At 37.4% G+C, this 20,466-nt stretch overlaps 1 protein-coding gene across 2 annotated transcripts in view; it reads left to right on the plus strand.

Moving 5' to 3' along the window:
* LOC114646031 (insulin receptor-related protein-like) overlaps positions 1-20,466 on the plus strand; it is a 110,358-nt gene that overhangs the window by 60,254 nt on the left and 29,638 nt on the right. For both annotated transcript variants that reach the window (XM_028794005.2, XM_028794004.2), the window contains exons 8-14: positions 766-1,004; positions 1,338-1,505; positions 9,786-9,972; positions 13,399-13,437; positions 14,129-14,511; positions 15,767-15,915; positions 18,674-18,839. In XM_028794005.2, coding sequence (XP_028649838.1) covers positions 766-1,004; positions 1,338-1,505; positions 9,786-9,972; positions 13,399-13,437; positions 14,129-14,511; positions 15,767-15,915; positions 18,674-18,839 — 1,331 coding nt within the window. The remainder of the gene's footprint in view (positions 1-765; positions 1,005-1,337; positions 1,506-9,785; positions 9,973-13,398; positions 13,438-14,128; positions 14,512-15,766; positions 15,916-18,673; positions 18,840-20,466) is intronic.

Consider the following 20,466-nt stretch of genomic DNA (forward strand, 5'->3'; position numbering starts at 1 on the left):
CCTGTTTAATTCAGTTAGGGATATGAAAGCTGCAGTCTGTTCTATTCAAACTGGTCACAAGGAAAGACACACAAACCCACAATCTCAATGGGGCCAATTTAAGAGTTGTAACCTGTAAATCTTTTTGAATATTGGAGGAAAACTGGAGAATTTGGAGGAAAAATCAAGCAGGCATAGGAAGAATATGTAAACTTCACATAGGCAGTGACCAAGCACAGGATTCAAACCAAGGACATGGGATTAGAGAAGCTGAAGTGCTAAACACTGTGCTATTATTTTGCCTACATCTGACATGATATTTTTAATTAGACACAATTTAATATTTATTGCTTTTTTATTGTCATTGCTTTGTTTAGTAAATGTGTGTCTGCTATGTAATTGTACCCTGTAATGTACAGCATATTCTGCAGCAGTGGGATTGATGACAAAATCAGTTGAACTTGTGTTCATGTATTCTGTTACTATTCCCAGTGGCAGTGGCAGACACAGCTGGTGCTTCAAGCAAACATTTACTCAATACTATCTCATTCTCAGCGTTATATTGATGTATGAGTAATGAATACTTTTAAGCAACAAAGTAAATCAAACATTTCACTTTAATAAGACACCTATTCAAGTTTTAAATGCATAAAATGAAAAAGTTATACAAATTTTTTTGGATAAATTTTAATTAATTGCATTTAACTGTGTGTATGTATATATTTATATATATATATATATATATATATATATAATGTTTTTTTTTTTTGTCCTTCAAACTGGCAGACCATTTCAGAATGTGACAGAGTGGGTTGGTCAAGAAGCCTGTGGCTCTAACAGCTGGAACATGGTAGATGTTGACCTTCCATTGCACAAAGACCAAGATCCAGGAGTAGAGCTAACTAAACTAAAACCATGGACACAATACGCCATTTTTGTCCGTGCCATTACCCTCAGCACAGCGGATGAAGAAAACAATCATGGAGCCAAGAGCAATGTCATCTACATAAGAACACGTCCTGCTGGTAAGGTATAAAATTGATCAGAATAAGCTGTGATTATTGCAAAGTTCTCTTTTTTCCTCCCTGCTAGTCTGTAAGCAATTTTGAAATCTTTGAAAGGTGATCTTCAAACATAATTTACTAATGGCAGTCATGTTATGTGTAAAGTCTGTTGGAAGTACCTAAAACTGCTTTAAGAAGATTCAGAGTTCCATTTTTGCTCAACTGATTTGCCAGAAACTCCATTAAAATAAAAGTACTTAAGCATCAGGATTTTTAGAGCATGTTCTTTTCTATAGTGCTTTGGATGCAACAGCCTTTTAAGTTAATGTTTTTGTTTTTTCATCTTCTTGACAGCTCCAACAGTGCCTCTTAATGTGCTCTCAATGTCAAACAGTTCTACCCAGCTGGTAGTTCGCTGGAAACCACCGAATCATCGTAATGGTAACATTACCTATTACCTGGTACGCTGGCAGAGACAGGAAGAAGATGAAGATCTATACATAAGTAACTACTGCAACAAAGGTGAGGAGTTCATTCATCTTGTTAAATCAGTCAAATGACACCAAAATTTTGCATTCTTACTTTTTTTCTTTTAAATGTTATGTATTTTACCTTACTTATACTAATGCAATTACCTGGGCGTGTGCTGCATATTACCAACTGGAGTTTCTGTATTTAGAAAAATGATCTCTGTCTTATAGGCTTTGGGCAACTATGTGATAAGGTTTATTATCTGTAAATTATTTAAATTACTCAGAAAGGTAAAAATAGAGACACTATAAAAAAATCTTGGCCAAATGGAATGTACCTGCTGCATTGTTTAAAAAAAGAAACATGCTGTTGAAGAATACCAAGGAATAGCCTCTGGGCATTTATGAAGAAGTGTAGTAGATATTCATGTTTACTGCAAACCAAAACTATGTACTTGTCAGTGTACAGTGTAAACCATCACCTTTAGACTTGCACCAATATATTTGAAAAAAAAAACAGTTTGAGCATTATACATTTGACAAGACTTTCCCAAATATTAATTAAACAGACGATCTAAGGACTAAAAGTCCATTGTTTCAGAAAATCTATTATAGAAATTAAATTTAATTTTTCCCCTGTCCTCGTCTACAGAACTGCAGACTTTTTAAGTACAGTAATGCATAACATAATTTTAAACCTGTTTTTTAGAGTCACATGTGTCCACGACTCTTTGGATTGAATGTCACATTCATTAAAAGATTCTGTGTGTTTCTTCCAATGATTATTTTAAAAAGTATACATTTATAAAAGCGAACATTTTTTTTTTTTACAAAGGTCTCTCATTTGGGCTGGGCAACAAAGAAGTTCTAGTTACTACTGGCTACTGTTCAAGTTCATCTTTCTTGATTTGATTGATCTTTTCACTTCTATTATTAAAAAAAACCCTGAAAATATCATTTGAGCTACTGTTTTATACTCAAGATTTTTATTAAGGTCGGTAACAGGTAACTGAAATTATCAAAATGATAGAGCTTGACTTTCTGCTTTGGTTCTTGTACCATTTGCAGATTTTCTGTTTATTCTGCCAATAAGCTTGCTGGTCCCCCTAAAATATTCCTATTTTGCAATTTCTAACCACTCCAGTGATACTGCTCCTCAGGTCCCCATGCTTGTCTGCACTAGCAAAACACATAACAGGCTCATCAATTCCTTTATGGAACAGTTTTACTGGATAGTTAAGTAAGTATGTCTGTATCAATCAGAGGCTACATATGTCAGTTGTAGTCTCTACAGGGTAATATTGGGCCAAACTCCAATGTAGCTGTGAAGCAAAATAAGTAAATAGAAAAATCCATTCCTGTATGCTGAATTTTTGCTGAGTGGGTAAGTAAGTATGCTGGTACCTCTATAATAAATCAGATGTTACACACATTCTATGTGCTAGCTTATATTTCTTGGTGCATATTACTCATGTTACATCTTGCATCATACCTCAATATATGAATTAATGTAGAGTAAGCTCTTACACATGTGCACACATTAAAGTGAATATCACCATGGAAAAATTAACTTGCATTAAATCACTTTGCCTGCTGCCGGCATTAAGTACTGCTCACAACCGTCAGTAAGTAGACAGTAGTAATCATGCCAAAACAATAGATTCTGGAAGAAGCAATAGTTTTTCCCAAATAACAACTCCATGTACCCAAACCTGAAAGTTAGCTTATTCTTCTGTACTATATGACTATAGGATTGGCATGCTTTACATATACTAGAGGCTTTCCTAGTGTAAAATGATAGCACACTTTAGGTAAAAACAGAAGTTGCTAAGAGGTAAGTGTTACATGTTCTTTGGTTTTCTATTTTATAGTTTACATAAGAACATACTGTAAGAGATTTGACAAATGAGAGGAGACCATTCAGTTCATCAAGCCCATTTGTTTAGCTAATATAGGAAGAGAGGGGGAGGAGGCTGGGAGCATGATACAGCACGTTGCCACATCCACCACACACCGAACCACCTCAGGATCCCAAATTAGGACCCAAGCGCAGCCATGCAACGGGTGACACCTCACCACCACACTAGCTCAAATGGAATGGAACAGTGTGAAGGTTTTTTTTTTTTACAATGGTTGGCGTTCCAATCCTGCTACCAACCCCAGGATTTCCCTGCAAGTTGGAGGACCAGCTTGGAATTTGACCCCACAATCTCAGGGTTTGAAGTCCATAACCTTAACCAATGTTCCACACTGCCTGCCTGATGTGGTCTTAGTAATGCATTATATAGTTTGAACATAACATCCCTTGGCTTAAATTCAAACAAATCACCAGAACCAGATAATATTAACCCTTGAGTTCTTAAGGAGACTAGTGAGTACATATATAAACCCTTGACACATATTTTTAGGAAGTCACTGTGCACTGGGGAGATTCCAAAGGATTGGAAAATTACAAATATTATCCTGTTATATAAAAAGGGTGACCAGGCAGATCCAAGAAATGTGCAATGTGTAGAGTACAAATCCAAGGAGGTCATGCTCAAATTTTATAATGCACTGCTGAGGCCTCATCTTGAGTACTGTGTGCAGTTTTGGTCTCCTGGTTACAAATAGGACATAGCAGCACTAGAAAAGGTCCAGAGAAGAGCGACTAAGCTGATTCCAGGGCTACAGTGGTGAATTATGAGGAAAGATTAAAAGAGCCCAGCCTATACAGTTTAAACAAAAGAAGATTAAGAGGTGACATGATTGAAGTGTTTAAAATTATGAAGGGAATTAGTACAGTGTATCGAGACTGCTATATTAAAATGAGTTCATCAAGAACACAGGGACACAGTTGGACACTTGTTAAGGGAAAATTTTGCACAAACATTAGAAAGTTATTCTTCACACAAAGAACCACAGACACTTGAATAAGCTACCAAGTAGTGTGGTAGACAGAAAAGACTTTAGGAACTAAAGTCAGACTATCTTAAAAATACACATCTACAGATCTACAAACACATATAAGCATTGAAGCAACTGTGTTTTGCTCTAAAAAGTTGGCTTTTTTATATAAGGTCATAATTGCGTCATGTACTGAGTAGAGTGAAATTCCTACTTGAATTTGTTAATCAGCATGCAACATGTTCCTTCAGTTCGACGCTATTACAAGTCAGTGCAACAATCTCCCTCACATAAAAAAACATTTAAGAGATGTTATCTATATATATATAGAGCAGAAGCTCAGGGTCCACAGTGTAACAACATGACGTGCAAATAATAAATTAAAAAAGAATTAAAATTTAAAATTTAAAAATGAAAAATTAAAACACAAACAAGACAAGACATAGTGCAAAGATAGGACAAAGAAGTAGCAGCAATACTGATGTGTAAGATATGTAATATAATAAATAAATAATAAATAATAGATAAAGATAAAACAGAAATTATCAGTGTATGATAATAGTTGTTTAAGACACGTGTAAACAATGACAGGTCAGAATGTTTCACAGCAGAAGGATAACAAGAGTGTCAAAATACTTAAAAGTCAGTATGAGATTTCCAGTTCTTTTCTACATGCACACTCGTCTTTGCAGGACAATGGTTTTCATGTATAAAAGTTCTGTTTTTAGAGGTGGTTGAGGCCGTGTGGAAGGTCCCAGGGGGCAGCCTGGTGTTAAGGAGTCTGACAGCTTGGGGGTAAAAACTCTCCTGCAGCCTGGCAGATGTGGCTTTGATGCTGCAGTATCTTCTCTTGGATGGCAGAAGTGTGAAAAGTCCATGTGAGGGGTGTAAGGGGTCCTGCACAATGCTGCAGGCCTTGCAGGCACTGCGTTTGTAAAATATGTCCTGTAGTGAAGGGAGAGGCACCCCAATAATGTTCTCTGCTGTCTTCACTATCCTTTGCAGGCACTTGCGGTCGGATATGTTGCAGTTGCCATACCAGACAGTGATGCAGCTGGTGAGAACACTCTCAATGGTGCATTGTAGAACATGGTGAGGATGGAAGGGGGATGACGTGCTCACTTCAGTCGCCTCAGGAAGTGTAGTCTCTGCTGGGCTTTCTTGATTAGTGATGAGGTGTTATGTATCCACGTAAGTTCCTCAGTTATGTGCACACCAAGGAACTTGGTACTCCTAACAGTCTCCACATCTAAACCGTTGATACTGAGTGGGATGTGGGCAGGATGTGATTTTCTGAAGTCCACGATTATCTCTTTTGTCTTGTTGACATTGAGAGATAGATTGTTGTCTTCACACCATGCAGACAGCCGTTCCACCTCATCTCTGTATGCTCTTTCATCATCCCTGATTATCAGTCCCAGCACCGTTGTATCATCCGCAAACTTGATGATGTGGTTGGTGTTGTGCGTGGCTGTGTAGTCGTGAGTCAGCAGGGTGAACAGCAGTGGACTAAGCACAGTGCTCCAGTGCTCAGTGTGATGATGCGGGAAGTGTTGTAGCCCATATGAACTGACTGGGGCCTCTCTGTCAAGAAGTCCATGATCCAATTGCAGAGGGTGGTGTTCAGGCCCAACCTGCTCAGTTTTACAACCAACTTTGGAGGGATGATTGTGTTGAAGGCAGAGCTAAAGTCTATGAATAGCATCCTGACATATGTGTCTTTTTTATCCAAGATGTGTCAGGGAGAGGTGAAGGGCAGAGCATATGGCATCCTCAGTTGACCAGTTTGAACAGTATGCAAACTGAAGAGGGTCAAGGGAGGCAGGGAGATTAGTCTTTATGTGTGACATGACTAACCTTTCGAAGCACTTCATTATGATTGGCATGAGTGCAACTGGTCAGTAGTCATTCAGGCATGTCACTGATGACTTCTTTGGCACTGGTATGAAAGTGGTCAACTTGAAGCATGCTGGGACTGACGACTGGCTCAGAGATGTGTTGAAGATGTCAGTTGACTGGCACATTCTTTGAGCACACGACCAGGTATGTTGTCAGGTCCTGCAGCCTTGCGTGAATTGACTCTGGATAGAGTCCTCCTCACATCTGTTATGGAGAGACAGAGTGCCTGGTCAGTGGAGGGAGGTGTTGCTTTTCTCGCAGGCTCTTTGTTCTGTGCCTCAAACAGTGCGAAGAAGTTGTTCAGCTCATCCGGAAGGGAGGCATCACCATCGCTGCTTTGTGGGTATATTTTGTTTAACTAAAATTCCCAAATGTACGAAAAAAAATTACAAAATATTTTTCTGTGTAAAACTGAATGAAGAATAAGCCAGGCATCCAAATGAAGTTCTCCACAGGAAAAGGCAGGCCCTACATACAGAACTTAACATCTTAACAACTAAAGAAACTGAACAACTTATTTATAAGTCTAGACAGCATTACTATGAACACGGAGAAAAAGCTAATAAGCTTTTAGCTCAACAAATTCATAAACAAGAAGTTCACAATGCAATACCAGTAATCACCAACAAGAATGGAGAAGAAATCGTCGACCATAATAAAATAATGCACACATTTAGAGATTACTATAAGTCTTTATATTCCACTGAGCCCAAAGAAGACAACACACAATCTAATGCATTTCTGGATACTTCACAGATACCACAAATAGATGCTTTAAGTGCTGAGGAACTGGATAAACCTCTAACACTAACAGAATTACTAGACGCTATAAAGTCACTACAAAGCGGGAAACCATCAGGCCCTGATGGTTACCCCGTAGAATTTTATAAGAAATTCTCCACTCAGCTAGCTCCCCTCTTATTGGCAACATTTACAGAAGCTAGAGACAACCAAATACTACCTCAAACATTTCGACAAGCATTAATCACCGATTTTCCTAAACAAAATAAGGACTTGTTACAATGTGCATCATACAGACCAATTTCACTCCTGAACAATGATGTTAAGATACTCTCAAAAATCCTAGCTAGAAGGATGGAGAAAGTGCTGCCCTCGGTAATATCACAAGATCAAACTGGATTTATTAAAGGACGACACCTATCTTCAAATCTCCGACGATTGTTTAATGTTATATATTCACCAGCAAAATCAAACACCCCAGAGATATTACTATCATTAGACGCAGAAAAAGCATTTGATATGATTGAATGGAATTACCTTTTCACTGCATTGGAGAAATTTGGGTTTGGCCCGAATATTTGTGCTTGGATCAAACTACTGTATACCAATCCAGAAGCTTCAGTTTGTATTAATAACATTTGCTCAGACTACTTTAAATTAGAACGTGGTACCAGACAAGGATGTCCCTTGTCGCCACTGTTGTTTGCAATCGCTATTGAACCACTGGCGGTTCACTGCCGAAATTCTTATCAGATAAAGGGGATTGTCAGAGAAGGACTGGAACAGAAAATTTCTCTATATGCAGATGATATAATTTTATATATATCAGACCCAGAAAACACTGTCCCCGCTGTTTTAACAGCACTAACAGAATTTCAAAAGATATCTGGTCTTAGAATTAATCTGAATAAAAGTATACTCTTTCCAGTGAATTCACAAGCATATAATATTAGATTAGACACCCTACCTTTTACCATAGCAGATCAGTTTAAATACCTAGGGGTAAATATCACAAGTAAACATAAAGCTCTTTATCAACAAAATTTTGGCGTCTGTATGGAAAAAATTAAGCAAGACTTGCATAGATGGTCAACCCTTCATCTCACTCTAGCCGGAAGAATTAACATTGTTAAGATGAATATCCTTCCTAAACTTCTCTTTTTATTTCAAAACATTCCAATGTATATCAATAAATCGTTTTTTAAACAGTTAGATTCAATAATAACCTCATTTATTTGGAACTCAAAACACCCACGTATCCGAAGAGCAACCCTACAAAGACCTCAGGCAGAAGGTGGCATGGCTTTACCTAATTTTCAGTTTTATTACTGGGCAGCAAACATACAAGCCATAAAAACCTGGACACAAATAAATGAACATACACAGGCTTGGTCCGCAATAGAAGTAAAATCCTGTAGTACTTCTTTATATTCCCTGATCTGCTCTCCAATAAATGAAAGTTATCGCAAATATACTAATAACCCAATTGTGCTTTACTCACTCAGAATATGGAACCAAATTAGAAAGCATTTTAAGATGGAAAATCTTTTATCAGTGGCACCTCTGCAAGAGAACCACCTCTTTCAACCTTTGCAAGTATATCCAGTTTTTAATACCTGGAAAAGTTTTGGGATTAAAATGCTCAGAGATCTTTATATAGACAACATATTTACATCTTTTGAACAATTACGTTCAAAATTCAACCTCCCAGCTACACATTTCTTTTACTATTTTCAAATTAGAAATTTTGTTAAACAGAAATTGCCCGATTTCCCCCACCTTGCACCCTCCACAATCCTGGAAAAAATACTGCTCAATTTCGAGGAAACAAACACTATTTCCGCAATATATAAAATCTTATTAGAGTCCCTACCTTTCAAAGATCTAAGAGGACATTGGGAAGAAGATCTCTTAATCAATATATCAGAAAAGGAGTGGAAGGTAGCAAAGCAGAGAATTCACTCGAGTTCTATATGCGTAAAGCATAGAATTTTTCAACTAAAAATTATATAACTGTCCAAAATGTTTCCAGGGCAGGATCCAACCTGCGAGTGCTGCAACCAAGCTCCTGCCTCACTGGGTTACATGTTTTGGACCTGCACCAAACTAACATCATTTTGGACAAAAAATTTTAAGTGCCTCTCAGACAGCCTTGGTATCACAATCCCTCCTAACCCATTAACAGCTGTGTTCGGTGTTCTTCCAGATGGACTTGAATTGGAGAAGTACAAGCAAACTGTGATTGCATTCACTACACTTTTGGCACGCAGACTTATTTTGTTAAATTGGAAGAATCCTAATTCTCCTCTTATAAGTCAGTGGGAAACCGATGTTTTATATTATTTGAAATTGGAAAAAATCCAATTTTCAGTTAGAGGATCTGTACAAAATTTTTTCAAAACATGGCAGGATTTAATCAATATTATTTTAGAATAAGAGAAATAACTATTATCGCATTTAACTCCGTTCTCCATCTCTTACTTACATATATATTTACTTCTCCCTTTCTTTTGTTTAATGTTGCCTTATTAAAAAGCCTTAAGCAATTTTCCTTTAGCTAAGCTCTCCTTCTCAGGGGTGGGGTTTGATTAGTCTTCAAATTTGTTGGGTTATAAATTGATCTGTTTGTATGGAATGATTACAATGAAAATTAATAAAATAAAAATATTAAAAAAAAAACTGAATTTGTGATAATTTGTGCTTTCATTCAACTTTCTCCCATTTGCACAATAAAGTTGTTTTCTTAACCGCTTTTGTTTTTAATATTATTCATAGATTGTTTTTCTTTTCTGTTTTTCTCCGATAGGACTCAAGCTGCCAACTACAAATGCAGACACCACTTTTGAAGATGATGATGATGACTCCAATCAGGATGGAGAGGACAAGTGCTGTCAATGTCCAAAAACAGAAAGCGAGCTTGCAATGGCAGCAGAGGAAGTATCTTTCCAAAAGAAATTTGAGAATTTTTTGCACAACTCCATATTTATGCCAAAGTAAGTTCAATGGCTACTCTTACCATATGAAAATAATTGTCTTCATTCTAAAACTTCCTGCACATTCTTTGATGATCGACTTTGTCAAATTTATATTTGTACTCAATATTAATGCACTTTCATTATATATTGGATAATGAATGTTAGCTTGTATACCTATATCTGTTCTTTAAATATGATTTATTTTATAATTATTTATAAATTATACAATATGCTTAACTTGGCTGTTGGCAAGTTGTTGTGGTGGGTGGAGGTGTAATTGTTAGTCCAGGTTCAAATCTTGGGCTAGTCATGATTGTGAGAAGTTGCTGTTTTCCTCAGATTTCCTCAAATATTGTTGAGCTCCTCACCATATTGGAGTGTCAGTAACTCTGTTAAGAACTTTATTTTCACCACTGAATTAAAATCTTGTTTGATTATTTTTATTATTGATTATTCTGACCCCACTAGACTTAGCTGCCATGTACTCAGAGTGTGTTGATGGTCACAGTTCTGTTGAGGTCAAGAGATCCACAAAACTGATACTACCTGGGTTTTGGGTTCACATTTATATATCCATTCTGGGAGGGAGTGGACAAGGTAATTGGACATGACCATTTCCACCATCTGGTCCGCTGTATTCTTGCCCTACAAATTGAATGCCTGGGCTCACAATCGAACCACCACTACTGGCAATGCTGTGCCTGAGAGAGTTGAGTAAGCCCATAGTGGGCCAAAATGTATCTCTTCAGGGTTGGGTAATCAGCAGCAATGTAGACAAGCTAGAAGGTACACCTACTGTTGTTGCGGACAGCACTGATGGGTGGCAGTTCTTTCAAAGATTAACAGGTAGGTTTCAACATCATCTCTGGGATGCAATGGGACCAATAATTGCACAGTGCCTTGTTCCTGCATGGGGAATTGTGCTTTGGCTACTTTGTGTCAGGCGTCAGTGTTTAGCTATCTGCAACCGCAGCTGGGAGCCTTGAACTGCTGAGCTGTTGAACAATCTCCAGAAGGTATGCTGGTACCGGTCATCTTACACCAGCAAATCCTGCCGACAAGACAGATGTGGAAGGCAAACAAGGAAGCAGAAAACTGAAGAACAGTTGTGGTGCCACCCGGGTCACCCCATTTACTGCAAGTGTCCAGAAAAATAAAATTGGGTGCGTGATGGCGCTACAGAAAAACAGGCGTAAAAAGCTGCCTGTTAAGCCTCAATGACTTCCCAAAATACTCAGCTCTGTCAAGCAGATCTGTGTCTGGGAGCTCATTCATGTGCGGCATATAGATCCTCCAACTGAGATGCCTTCTTCCGCGAGCCCTCAGATTAATATGGTCCCGTCCAGAAGTGGCATAACTTAATTGATATGTGGGCGTGACTGGGTTGATCTCCTTAGGCGGATTCTCGGAGCTAAGGAGGAATAAAGAGATGATATGGTTAGTGTTGGCGCCCCTCGTGTCTCAGCGAATGATTGCATACCTTATCAGAGCCTGGAAGGAGATCCTCAGACACCCATATGTAACATATGACATATGATGCATCCTGCTAAGTGAAATTACACTTGACTAATGAAGAGGTGATGTTGTTTGTCAAATTAATGCTATTTGCAGTATATTACAACGATTGTTACTTTTATTGCAGATAAGGAGGATTACTGTATGTCTTACCTTATTACTGATGCTTGCAAAAATATATATTATACATTGTGGCCACTAGAGGGCACCAGGGAGCCCCAAACCACAAACAACCACACATACACAAGTCCCGTTTAAAAAGATGGCTTATTTTTAAGGCTTCCTTCCATAAAGGTTCCAGTGGTGCAATAAACAAAATTCTCTTCCCGTTCTCTGTTTCTTTTCTCCTTTACACTTCACTGGCGAGTTTTGTCCAATTCACCTGACTGTGACTATCCTGAGTGAGGTCGAGCAGCTTCTTTTATCCTGGACTTGGAAGTACTTCCGATGCTAAGGCATAGCCTGGTGGAAGTAATTCAGGGTGAAAAGGAAGTCACATAAAACAGGGATGAGGAATCCGTGTAACACCCCCTTGTGTCCCCCGCTGAACCTGACAAGTCTGCTCTACAGAGCTACTATATCCATTGTGCCTTGCAGGTGTCAGCACAGGTACAATTGCCCAGGGAAGCTGCTGTCTCCTATTGTGTCGTGGAGCCCATAGTCCTGCTGAGTTGTCCCCCCCTGTCTTTTCACTATAGTGTCCTACCAGCTGGAAGTTGTTCCTGGATCCAACCCAGCTGGGACGTCAGTATACACACTGTCGCTTTGCCATTTTTAGTTTATTATTCCTAATCAAACTCCACAATTGTGCTTACAATAAAAAACAATTTATTTGAAAATAGTTTGGTGTACAAAAGAAAAATTAAATGATAAAGAACAACACAATAACTCTCTGCTATTCCTTTTTAAAATCTCCAAATGCAATACTTGGGGAAGATATGGGTCTGTTTTTTAGTTGTGCCTAGTAAGAGTTTAATATTAAACAATTTAAGACTGAAAAAATTTTGGGACAAACAATTTCAATACCTTAAAGTGCTCTGCCAAGAAAAAAGGTTGAATACCCCTGGCATAGGGATACCACGTGACATTTGGTCACATATGAATCAAAAATATGCTGTAGTTAAGCACTTGTCTTGATCAATAGGTCTACTATTTTCTAAAGTCATGCTGTGTGACTACTGTTAGCAATAATCAAGATCCAAGATCATGCTGTGCTTTGTGGCATTGGCTTTGTATTAGTGGGGTCCTCAGACCAGACAGTACAACATTCTGAGGGTCCCTGACATTTAAAAAAGTTTGGAAACCTCTGCTCTGTGCCATTGTGGTTGGTTTGTCAAAGACTGAAATAATCTTACCTAAGAAGCTACATTCAAGTCATTAAAGGATGGTGTTTGACTTCACACATCATGGGCTTTTTTCTCCCAGTATATAAGGGAATAGTAATAACTATTCTAAACACATTCAGGTCAGCATCTTTAATGTCTCACACTGCAGTGATTTCCAACAATAGTATGTTTTAAGCGAAAATCAGTACCCCCAAACCTAAGGTCAGATGTTCTCAACAAAAGTTAGGGAATATCTTAAGTGCTTTAAAAAATACTCAAGATTTTGTAAATCATAATGATCTAAGAATGTGTAGTCTGATATTGAAAGGGGTTCTCCAGAAGATACTTTCTACTTACAGAATATTTTTTCTCCTTATTTCTCATCTGTACAAGCAAAATGTTTATAATGTAAGCTATTTCACTTGTGTCATTCAGTCCTGTGTAATCCAGAAATGACTAGCTTCATTTTTTGTGGAAACATATAACAAAAATATTAAGCAGTCTAATTTTAGTCACAAATATGTAACATAAGCCGCCTTATTGAATATCATGTTTAAGAATAAAACGAGTAAAGCATGTTTTCTTTATTAATCTTGTGTTTTAGGTCTTGGAAAGTAGAGTCAGTAATTAAGAATTCACTAAGGTAAGTATGATTTTATATATACTGTACTTTGTGTAATTACTAGCCTTTCCCTGGAATGTTTACTTTGTCCCAACAGTAATACACCATAGACACATGAAATTTGTTCCCAAGTAGTGTGGTAGGGAGTGCAACTCTAGGCACCTTCAAAACATCTTGGAAAAATTGAGCAATTAGGTTAGGTTCACTTTGTTGAGCTGAATGGCCTGTTATTGTCAACATTGTTGTAACATTTTTTAAAAATGTATCAGTGCATTCTCCTAACCTCTCTCTTATGCAGTTAATTTTAATAAACAAAGAATTAAAAGCACAGCATATTTCCCGATTAAAAGCGAAGTGTGAGTAAAGTCATACAAACATGTGATTCCACTTTGACTACATTAACATCTGTAAACACTGTAGTTTTAGTATGAATATGGAAGACGTTAATATTGTGTTTGCAATACTTTTTATACATTTTTAAATAACCACTTGCTTCTTATTGAAATTTATTGCAATTGATCATCATTGAGCTTAGCTTCAGTTCAAAATGCTACTTTAGTTAAATGACTGGGGTGTGTTAATTTGTGACAGACATAATTTTCAAACAGTATTCCATTTAGTGTAATATTTTTGTGGCCAAAAAGACACTATACATGGTAGCATAACTCTAGATTCTTTAGATTTAATATATATTCTCTGCTTTTCCCACCAGAGTACCCTGTGGACCAAGACGTGCAGGAGTTGCAGGACCTTACAGTTGTTACTATTCCGGACACGGCAAACAGCTGAAGAAACGACGGGACACAATATGGGTCGCAAACATGACCATGGCCAGCAGAAACGATACTTCCATAGATGGACTTAACGTGACAGTGGAAAATCAGAGCACTGTGAATCATACCAGTTCTAGCCCCAAACCAGAGGATAATGAGTACCCCATTCAAGAAGACAAAGTATTTATGCGTGAACGCACTGTCATTTCCAATCTTCATCACTTCACTTTTTATCGAATTGACATCCATGCCTGTAATCATGCGGCTCATATGGTGGGCTGCAGTGCTGCTATTTTCGTCTTCACTCGAACCATGCCTGAATGTGAGTTTACAGTTTTTACGTTCAGTTTTTAACTTCTTCTAAGTAAGCTATATAATAGGGCTTGGGATTTTTTCCTTTTTTCTTTTTATTTGTTTTGCTGTTTGTTATAGCGTGTTTCAAGAATTCTGGAGAAGTATTTTAGCAGATATTAAGTTTGTAATTATAATTGAACTATTTGTTTTACTAGTATGTTTTGCTCCAATATATTTGGCAGACAAGGTTTTGATTCTGTTTACGTTACTAATGGAAAAAAGAAACACAACTTGATTTTGAACTAAAACCCCAGCCTTTATTACTGAAATGACAAGAAGCCATTGAAAATATGAAGAAAAAAAATACAATAGAATAAACAGAAAAGTATGAACTACTCTAAACATTAACATTTGCTTTGCAGTGCTTTATTATCTTGTACATCTGCCTTCTGAAACCAATTAAAGAATCTCCCTCCAATGTTTGATCCCATTTTCTAACAAAAAAATTATGTGAAGAACAAGAGCACACATTATAGTAGGGTTAGTTGGTTTCAGATACACAAAGGGGTACAACATCACTTTTTCTCTGTGCTACTTTAAAGTAATTTCACTTTTTAAGTTCAGTTTTTCACATTTCAAAAAACACTTTGTGTTTTATTCCTAACGTAAAATATGTCACTTTTCATTATTTTATACATATCCTAGTGACTCCTCTTCTCCAAAAACGTGATCATTTATTTTAAAAAGTAAGTTCTAACTTAGGTAAAAATCTAGATTTTTTTACTGGATTATTCTGCAAGTCCAGACTTTGTGACCTAATGTATTTTATGCCTTTATTTGCACATTAGCTTTGAATCACCGAATGATGCTATCGGTTATAACAACTTAGTAGCATTTTTTTTTGTTTTTCAGTATGTGCTGCTCTTTGGGGCTTCTCCACATGGACTCCCTCTGCTTACTTAATTCCAGTTACTCACCTACCCACATATTAAGATATATCTCAAGCAGTGACCATTGTTCTGATGTTCATAATCTTTAGTATTGGACACCTTAACTATACAAGTTTGGACTGTTGTTGTGCAAACTCGCTATTAACAGCACTTTGTTGTAACGCTCCGTAACAATTAAATATTTGCATTATCTGAAATGTTGGCTGAGCTACATTAATAGGTCATCCACCACAATGTGCCACCAAATGAACGAATGGCATTATTTGGTGTTAAACTTAAATGTGAGTTATTGGCTCATGTATTTTATTATATTTCAAAATTGTGTTTCCGCAGTATATGCAGATAACATTCCTGGCAAGGTAACTTGGGAGCCGGTGGGCAAGAATGTTATCTTGTTAAAGTGGGAAGAACCTCCCAGACCCAATGGACTGATTCTCAAGTACCAGATAAGATACACAAAGCTCAAGAAAGACCAGGATGAGGTATGGAAAACGTCTGTCATCCACATTTGAGAACAGAATGACTATCTGTGTAACATTTTCATTACTTAACTTAGTCAATAGATTAGCTATATATATTCTCTATATAATTAGCATCAGTACAAACTTTCAGACCCACATGTATAATTTATTGTTTTTAGAAAATGAAATGAATCCCTTAAGTAATTTTATTTTAATTTAGTCAACTGAAAACCTACAGATGGGTTTTCAATTAAAAGCATGACAAAGCAAAGACAAATAGCAAATGGAGTGGTCCATAAACAAAATAAGTGTAATCTTATAGGTGACTGGGAACTCTGGAAATGTAAGAGCTGACAAAATCAGTTACCTTTTCTTGAAAGGGTATGTCTTCAGTGAGGTATGCAGACAGTATCATTATTAACGACTATAGTTGTAAACACAAGCTTGGAGTCAGTGGTATGGAAATGGAAGAAATGTAAAACTGAGTAAATTATTGCCATAACACATTGAATTGGACACCTTGTATGCACAAACACTGGATTTAAATAAAACACTAATTATTACAAATTGTTACATACCAGTTCAGCAAGTTTTATTTCCAGTAACATTTTTGACATGAAAATTCTGGTGGGGCCATAGCAGAATTTCCCTATACTGGTACAGACGTCTCTAGTATAAACATTAACCTACCTAACTAGTAATATCTGTCCTTCTTTTGTTAACAACTAACAGGATATGCAAGTTCACGCACCTTTCATGTCACAAAAATGAATCAAACATGGGATGTTTGAATCTAGTTGGTCTCGAATGGCACTAGATCACTGTAATACACTCTGACATTTGACAAAACTCAGCCAGTGCCGGATTAACCAATAGGCACATGTAGCATATGCTACGGGCCCCGCAATTTCGGGGGCCCCCAAATGGTGGACCCAATATTTAATGAAAAAGTGTAGCATTGAAAAACTGGTCTTTAAAAATATTATCTTTACGTTTTTAAACTGTAAATTTCTTACACAACAAAACTTTAGGTGCCCAACACATAAAATTCACATAAATATTATAAGATTCTTATTATAATCGAGAGTAAAATAATTATTTAGTCCGGTTTGAACTGTTCAGAATCTAAACTTCAGATGATGCAGACCAAAAGGGCCCCCAAATTTGAAATGTGCTACAGGCCCCCAAAGCTCTTAATCCGGCCCTGAACTCAGCTATATAAATTTAAACGTTAAATAAAGTGAGACTCTTGCAACCACCACCTGCCATGGAAAATATACTGGCTATGAATTGCCTAAACTGAAACACCACCACCCCAGATTTACACACACTGCATTACCTAAACTGCACACTGCTTCTCTGGTAGCAGTAGCAGCGCTAACTACTGCATGGATAGGTGTTTTCTGGTTAGCACAAGACCAGCTAACAATTATTAGTAGAAAGTTATTTTCTACGTGCATACCTGTTCTTTTTCTTTGAAATAGGAGCATTGCACTTCTAGATTCTTTTCCACAAGATTGAAGGAGCACACGTAGGCTTTCTCGCTCTCTTGTTCAAATTTAGGTGGGTGATGTTGTGTCTCACATCAAAAACATTCATGGTAGTCCGGAGACAAGTCCAATTGACAACTGATTTATGTCAAACTTGATCTTCAATATATAGAAAAACAGTCAGATGCAAACTAATTAACATTGGATAGATGTATTACTTTTATCTGGATATACTCTACACCAAAGTCTGGTATACAACTGGAATGAACAACCCGTTTATTTATTTTTAAAAGTCCCTTTTAAAACAGGCAAAAACAACACTGAATTCTTATCCAACAGGTGAAAATCAAGATGCAACATAATGTCAATGCATTCCTGATGCTGATCTACTTTCTCTTTTTTCCCAAATTGCTGTGGCTATCTTAAGCGAGCAAATGGTCCTGAACTTTCCATACTTCTTTGCTTGCATGTACTGCATGGACACAACTAGGAAAAGCTCAAACCGGAAGTGCAAAGATGTAGCAACAATAACAGACAGTCTTCATTTTAATACGTGTGATGAGCTTCAAGCCCTACTGCTATACTGTAAGGTTCAGGTTGGACATGCGGACACACACTCACTCACTCACGCACACACACACACACACAAGAGCATAGACAACCCTGCAGGTCCAATTGGTGTATCCGCCTCAGCCAGAAACAGGCTTTCAGCATCTGGCACAAAGACAGTTTCAAAAAACTACAAGAAGCAATATTTTTTGACAAGCGTAAATACACTGAGCATATAATAGAGAAGTAGGAAAACATTACTTAGGAAGACAGTGTTGACAGTTATTATAAACAAGCTTATTATTTATTGTGCCCAAAATGTGGTGAGGTTGTGCCCCACTGGCCTTTAATTTGGAAACTCCACTGTTTATTTCATCTATTCTGTTATAAACATTGGACATTAAAAATATGTAAAGAATCACAATGGTCATTAATAGTTGCCTTAAAATGGTTATATAGTTGGATATAGTGGTCAAAGACTATGTAAAGATGTTCCTGATAAGTTAGGACAAGGCTGGTGTCTCCTATAGGTGTGAAGTATTCTTTGCACGTAATGCTGCTTTGGCTCCTCATATTCGAGTACAGAGCATTCATAAAGGAGTTAGAAGGATGAATGGATGGTTATCAGTTATGCGTTTTTTTTCTTTCTTTGTATTTTCAGTACAGTGCATATCTTCTGGATTGTAGTATCATTTGAGAAAACTGAATAATAACAAAAGCATGTTACATTTAATTATCAGGAGTTTGAAGCAGAGGAATGTGTCCCTAGAAAAATGTATGAGAAATTCAAAGGTTATCAAATCAGGAGACTGCAGGCAGGCAACTATAGTGCCATTGTTAGAGCAACGTCGCTTTATGGAAACGGTTCTTGGACTGAACCAGTGAACTTCTATATACCTGGACCAGGTAAGCATCTGGTACTTGATCCCCTTTGTTGATAAATGTGCTGCATTTTCCTAAATAATATTGCTGGTAGGTTTACTTGTGCAAATACATTTTTTATTGAACATTAATACAACAAAGAAAACAATGTTTTGTGTTGCTAGTTGTAAAATGTAACAATAGCAAATAATCTTTGAGTCTACTATGGGCCCAAAGATAGAATGAAGGCAAAGTTTGCCTTTATTACTCTGCAAGGCTGCAATAAGTGAAGCCATAAATATCCGGGTGGGCGGCACGGTGGCGCAGTGGGTAGCGCTGCTGCCTCGCAGTTGGGAGATCTGGGGACCTGGGTTCGATTCCCGGGTCCTCCCTGCGTGGAGTTTGCATGTTCTCCCCGTGTCTGCGTGGGTTTCCTCCGGTTTCCTCCCACATTCCAAAGACATGCAGGTTAGGTGGATTGGCGATTCTAAATTGGCCCTAGTGTGTGCTTGGTGTGTGGGTGTGTTTGTGTGTGTCCTGCGGTGGGTTGGCACCCTGCCCAGGATTGTTTCCTGCCTTGTGCCCTGTGTTGGCTGGGATTGGCTCCAGCAGACCCCCGTGACCCTGTGTTCGGATTCAGCGGGTTGGACAATGGATGGATGGATGGATAAATATCCGGGTGTGATTCTTGTACCATACTTAGAAACTGCGTAAAAATTCTCAGCAGTATAAAGGAAACTAGAAAATTGTCAAGCAATGGCAAACTGCACAAGACATGTTATTATATTTTCTATTTTTAAAAAATCCTTATGATCAAGTGTTTTTAGGGCTTTTTAGGGCTACATTTTTTCCATTCTTTGCCTTATAGTCTGTAAAACAAAGTCCAATTAGCTAAAAGCCAAAAAGTAGAAAAAATTTTTTTTTAATTCTGTTTATTTTTTCCTTTGTAGCAATTTTATTGGGAGAGTCATGAACAAGAACAGCCCCAAATTTTGTAATCTTTATTTATCTCACTCAGTCACCCTTTTTGTCTGTTTTTTTAGTTGTTGAACCTGGAGACTGCATGAAAATTGTTTTTCCTTTTCTCTAAGTTCAGCGCTAGTTCCTAGAATTGACTAGCCAACTAAACATTAGCTGTAGGTTTGCCTTGGGCTTAAGTTGGATAGAAATTTCACTTCCTTCGAGTCTGCTTACTAATTGGCAACCTATTGCATTAGTTCTTTCTGCAAGTTAATCCATTTAAGTATCCACAAGAGTAAGTCAAAGACAATCTTTTTGAAATGCATTTTAAGGATTTTTGAACACTTCACTTGCTTTGACTCTAATTCCTGGTTCTTGTTTGATTTTGCTCCAGTCTCTAGTGCTCTGTGTTCTTTTTGAGAGTTGTAAATATTTTCCTGGAAAATTTGTTTTGCATCTTTCCCACTCAGAATTAATCCTAATTGACCACTGACAAGTCCCCTTCCAAGGTTGCACTCTTGCAGTCAGTCAGGTGTAGACTTTTGCATTTGGCTTCAGTGCCTCACTTTTCATTATTTTCTTCGGTAACACTTTATAATAATTTTCATTACTTTCAATAATAAGCCTTTGAAACCTCTGACAATATACTTCTTCTAGGTATTGCAAAAAACAAAGCTAATTTAATAGTTGTGTAAAGATGCAAAGAAACATT

This window comes from Erpetoichthys calabaricus, chromosome 2, assembly GCF_900747795.2.
Source record: "Erpetoichthys calabaricus chromosome 2, fErpCal1.3, whole genome shotgun sequence".
Lineage (NCBI taxonomy): Eukaryota > Metazoa > Chordata > Cladistia > Polypteriformes > Polypteridae > Erpetoichthys > Erpetoichthys calabaricus.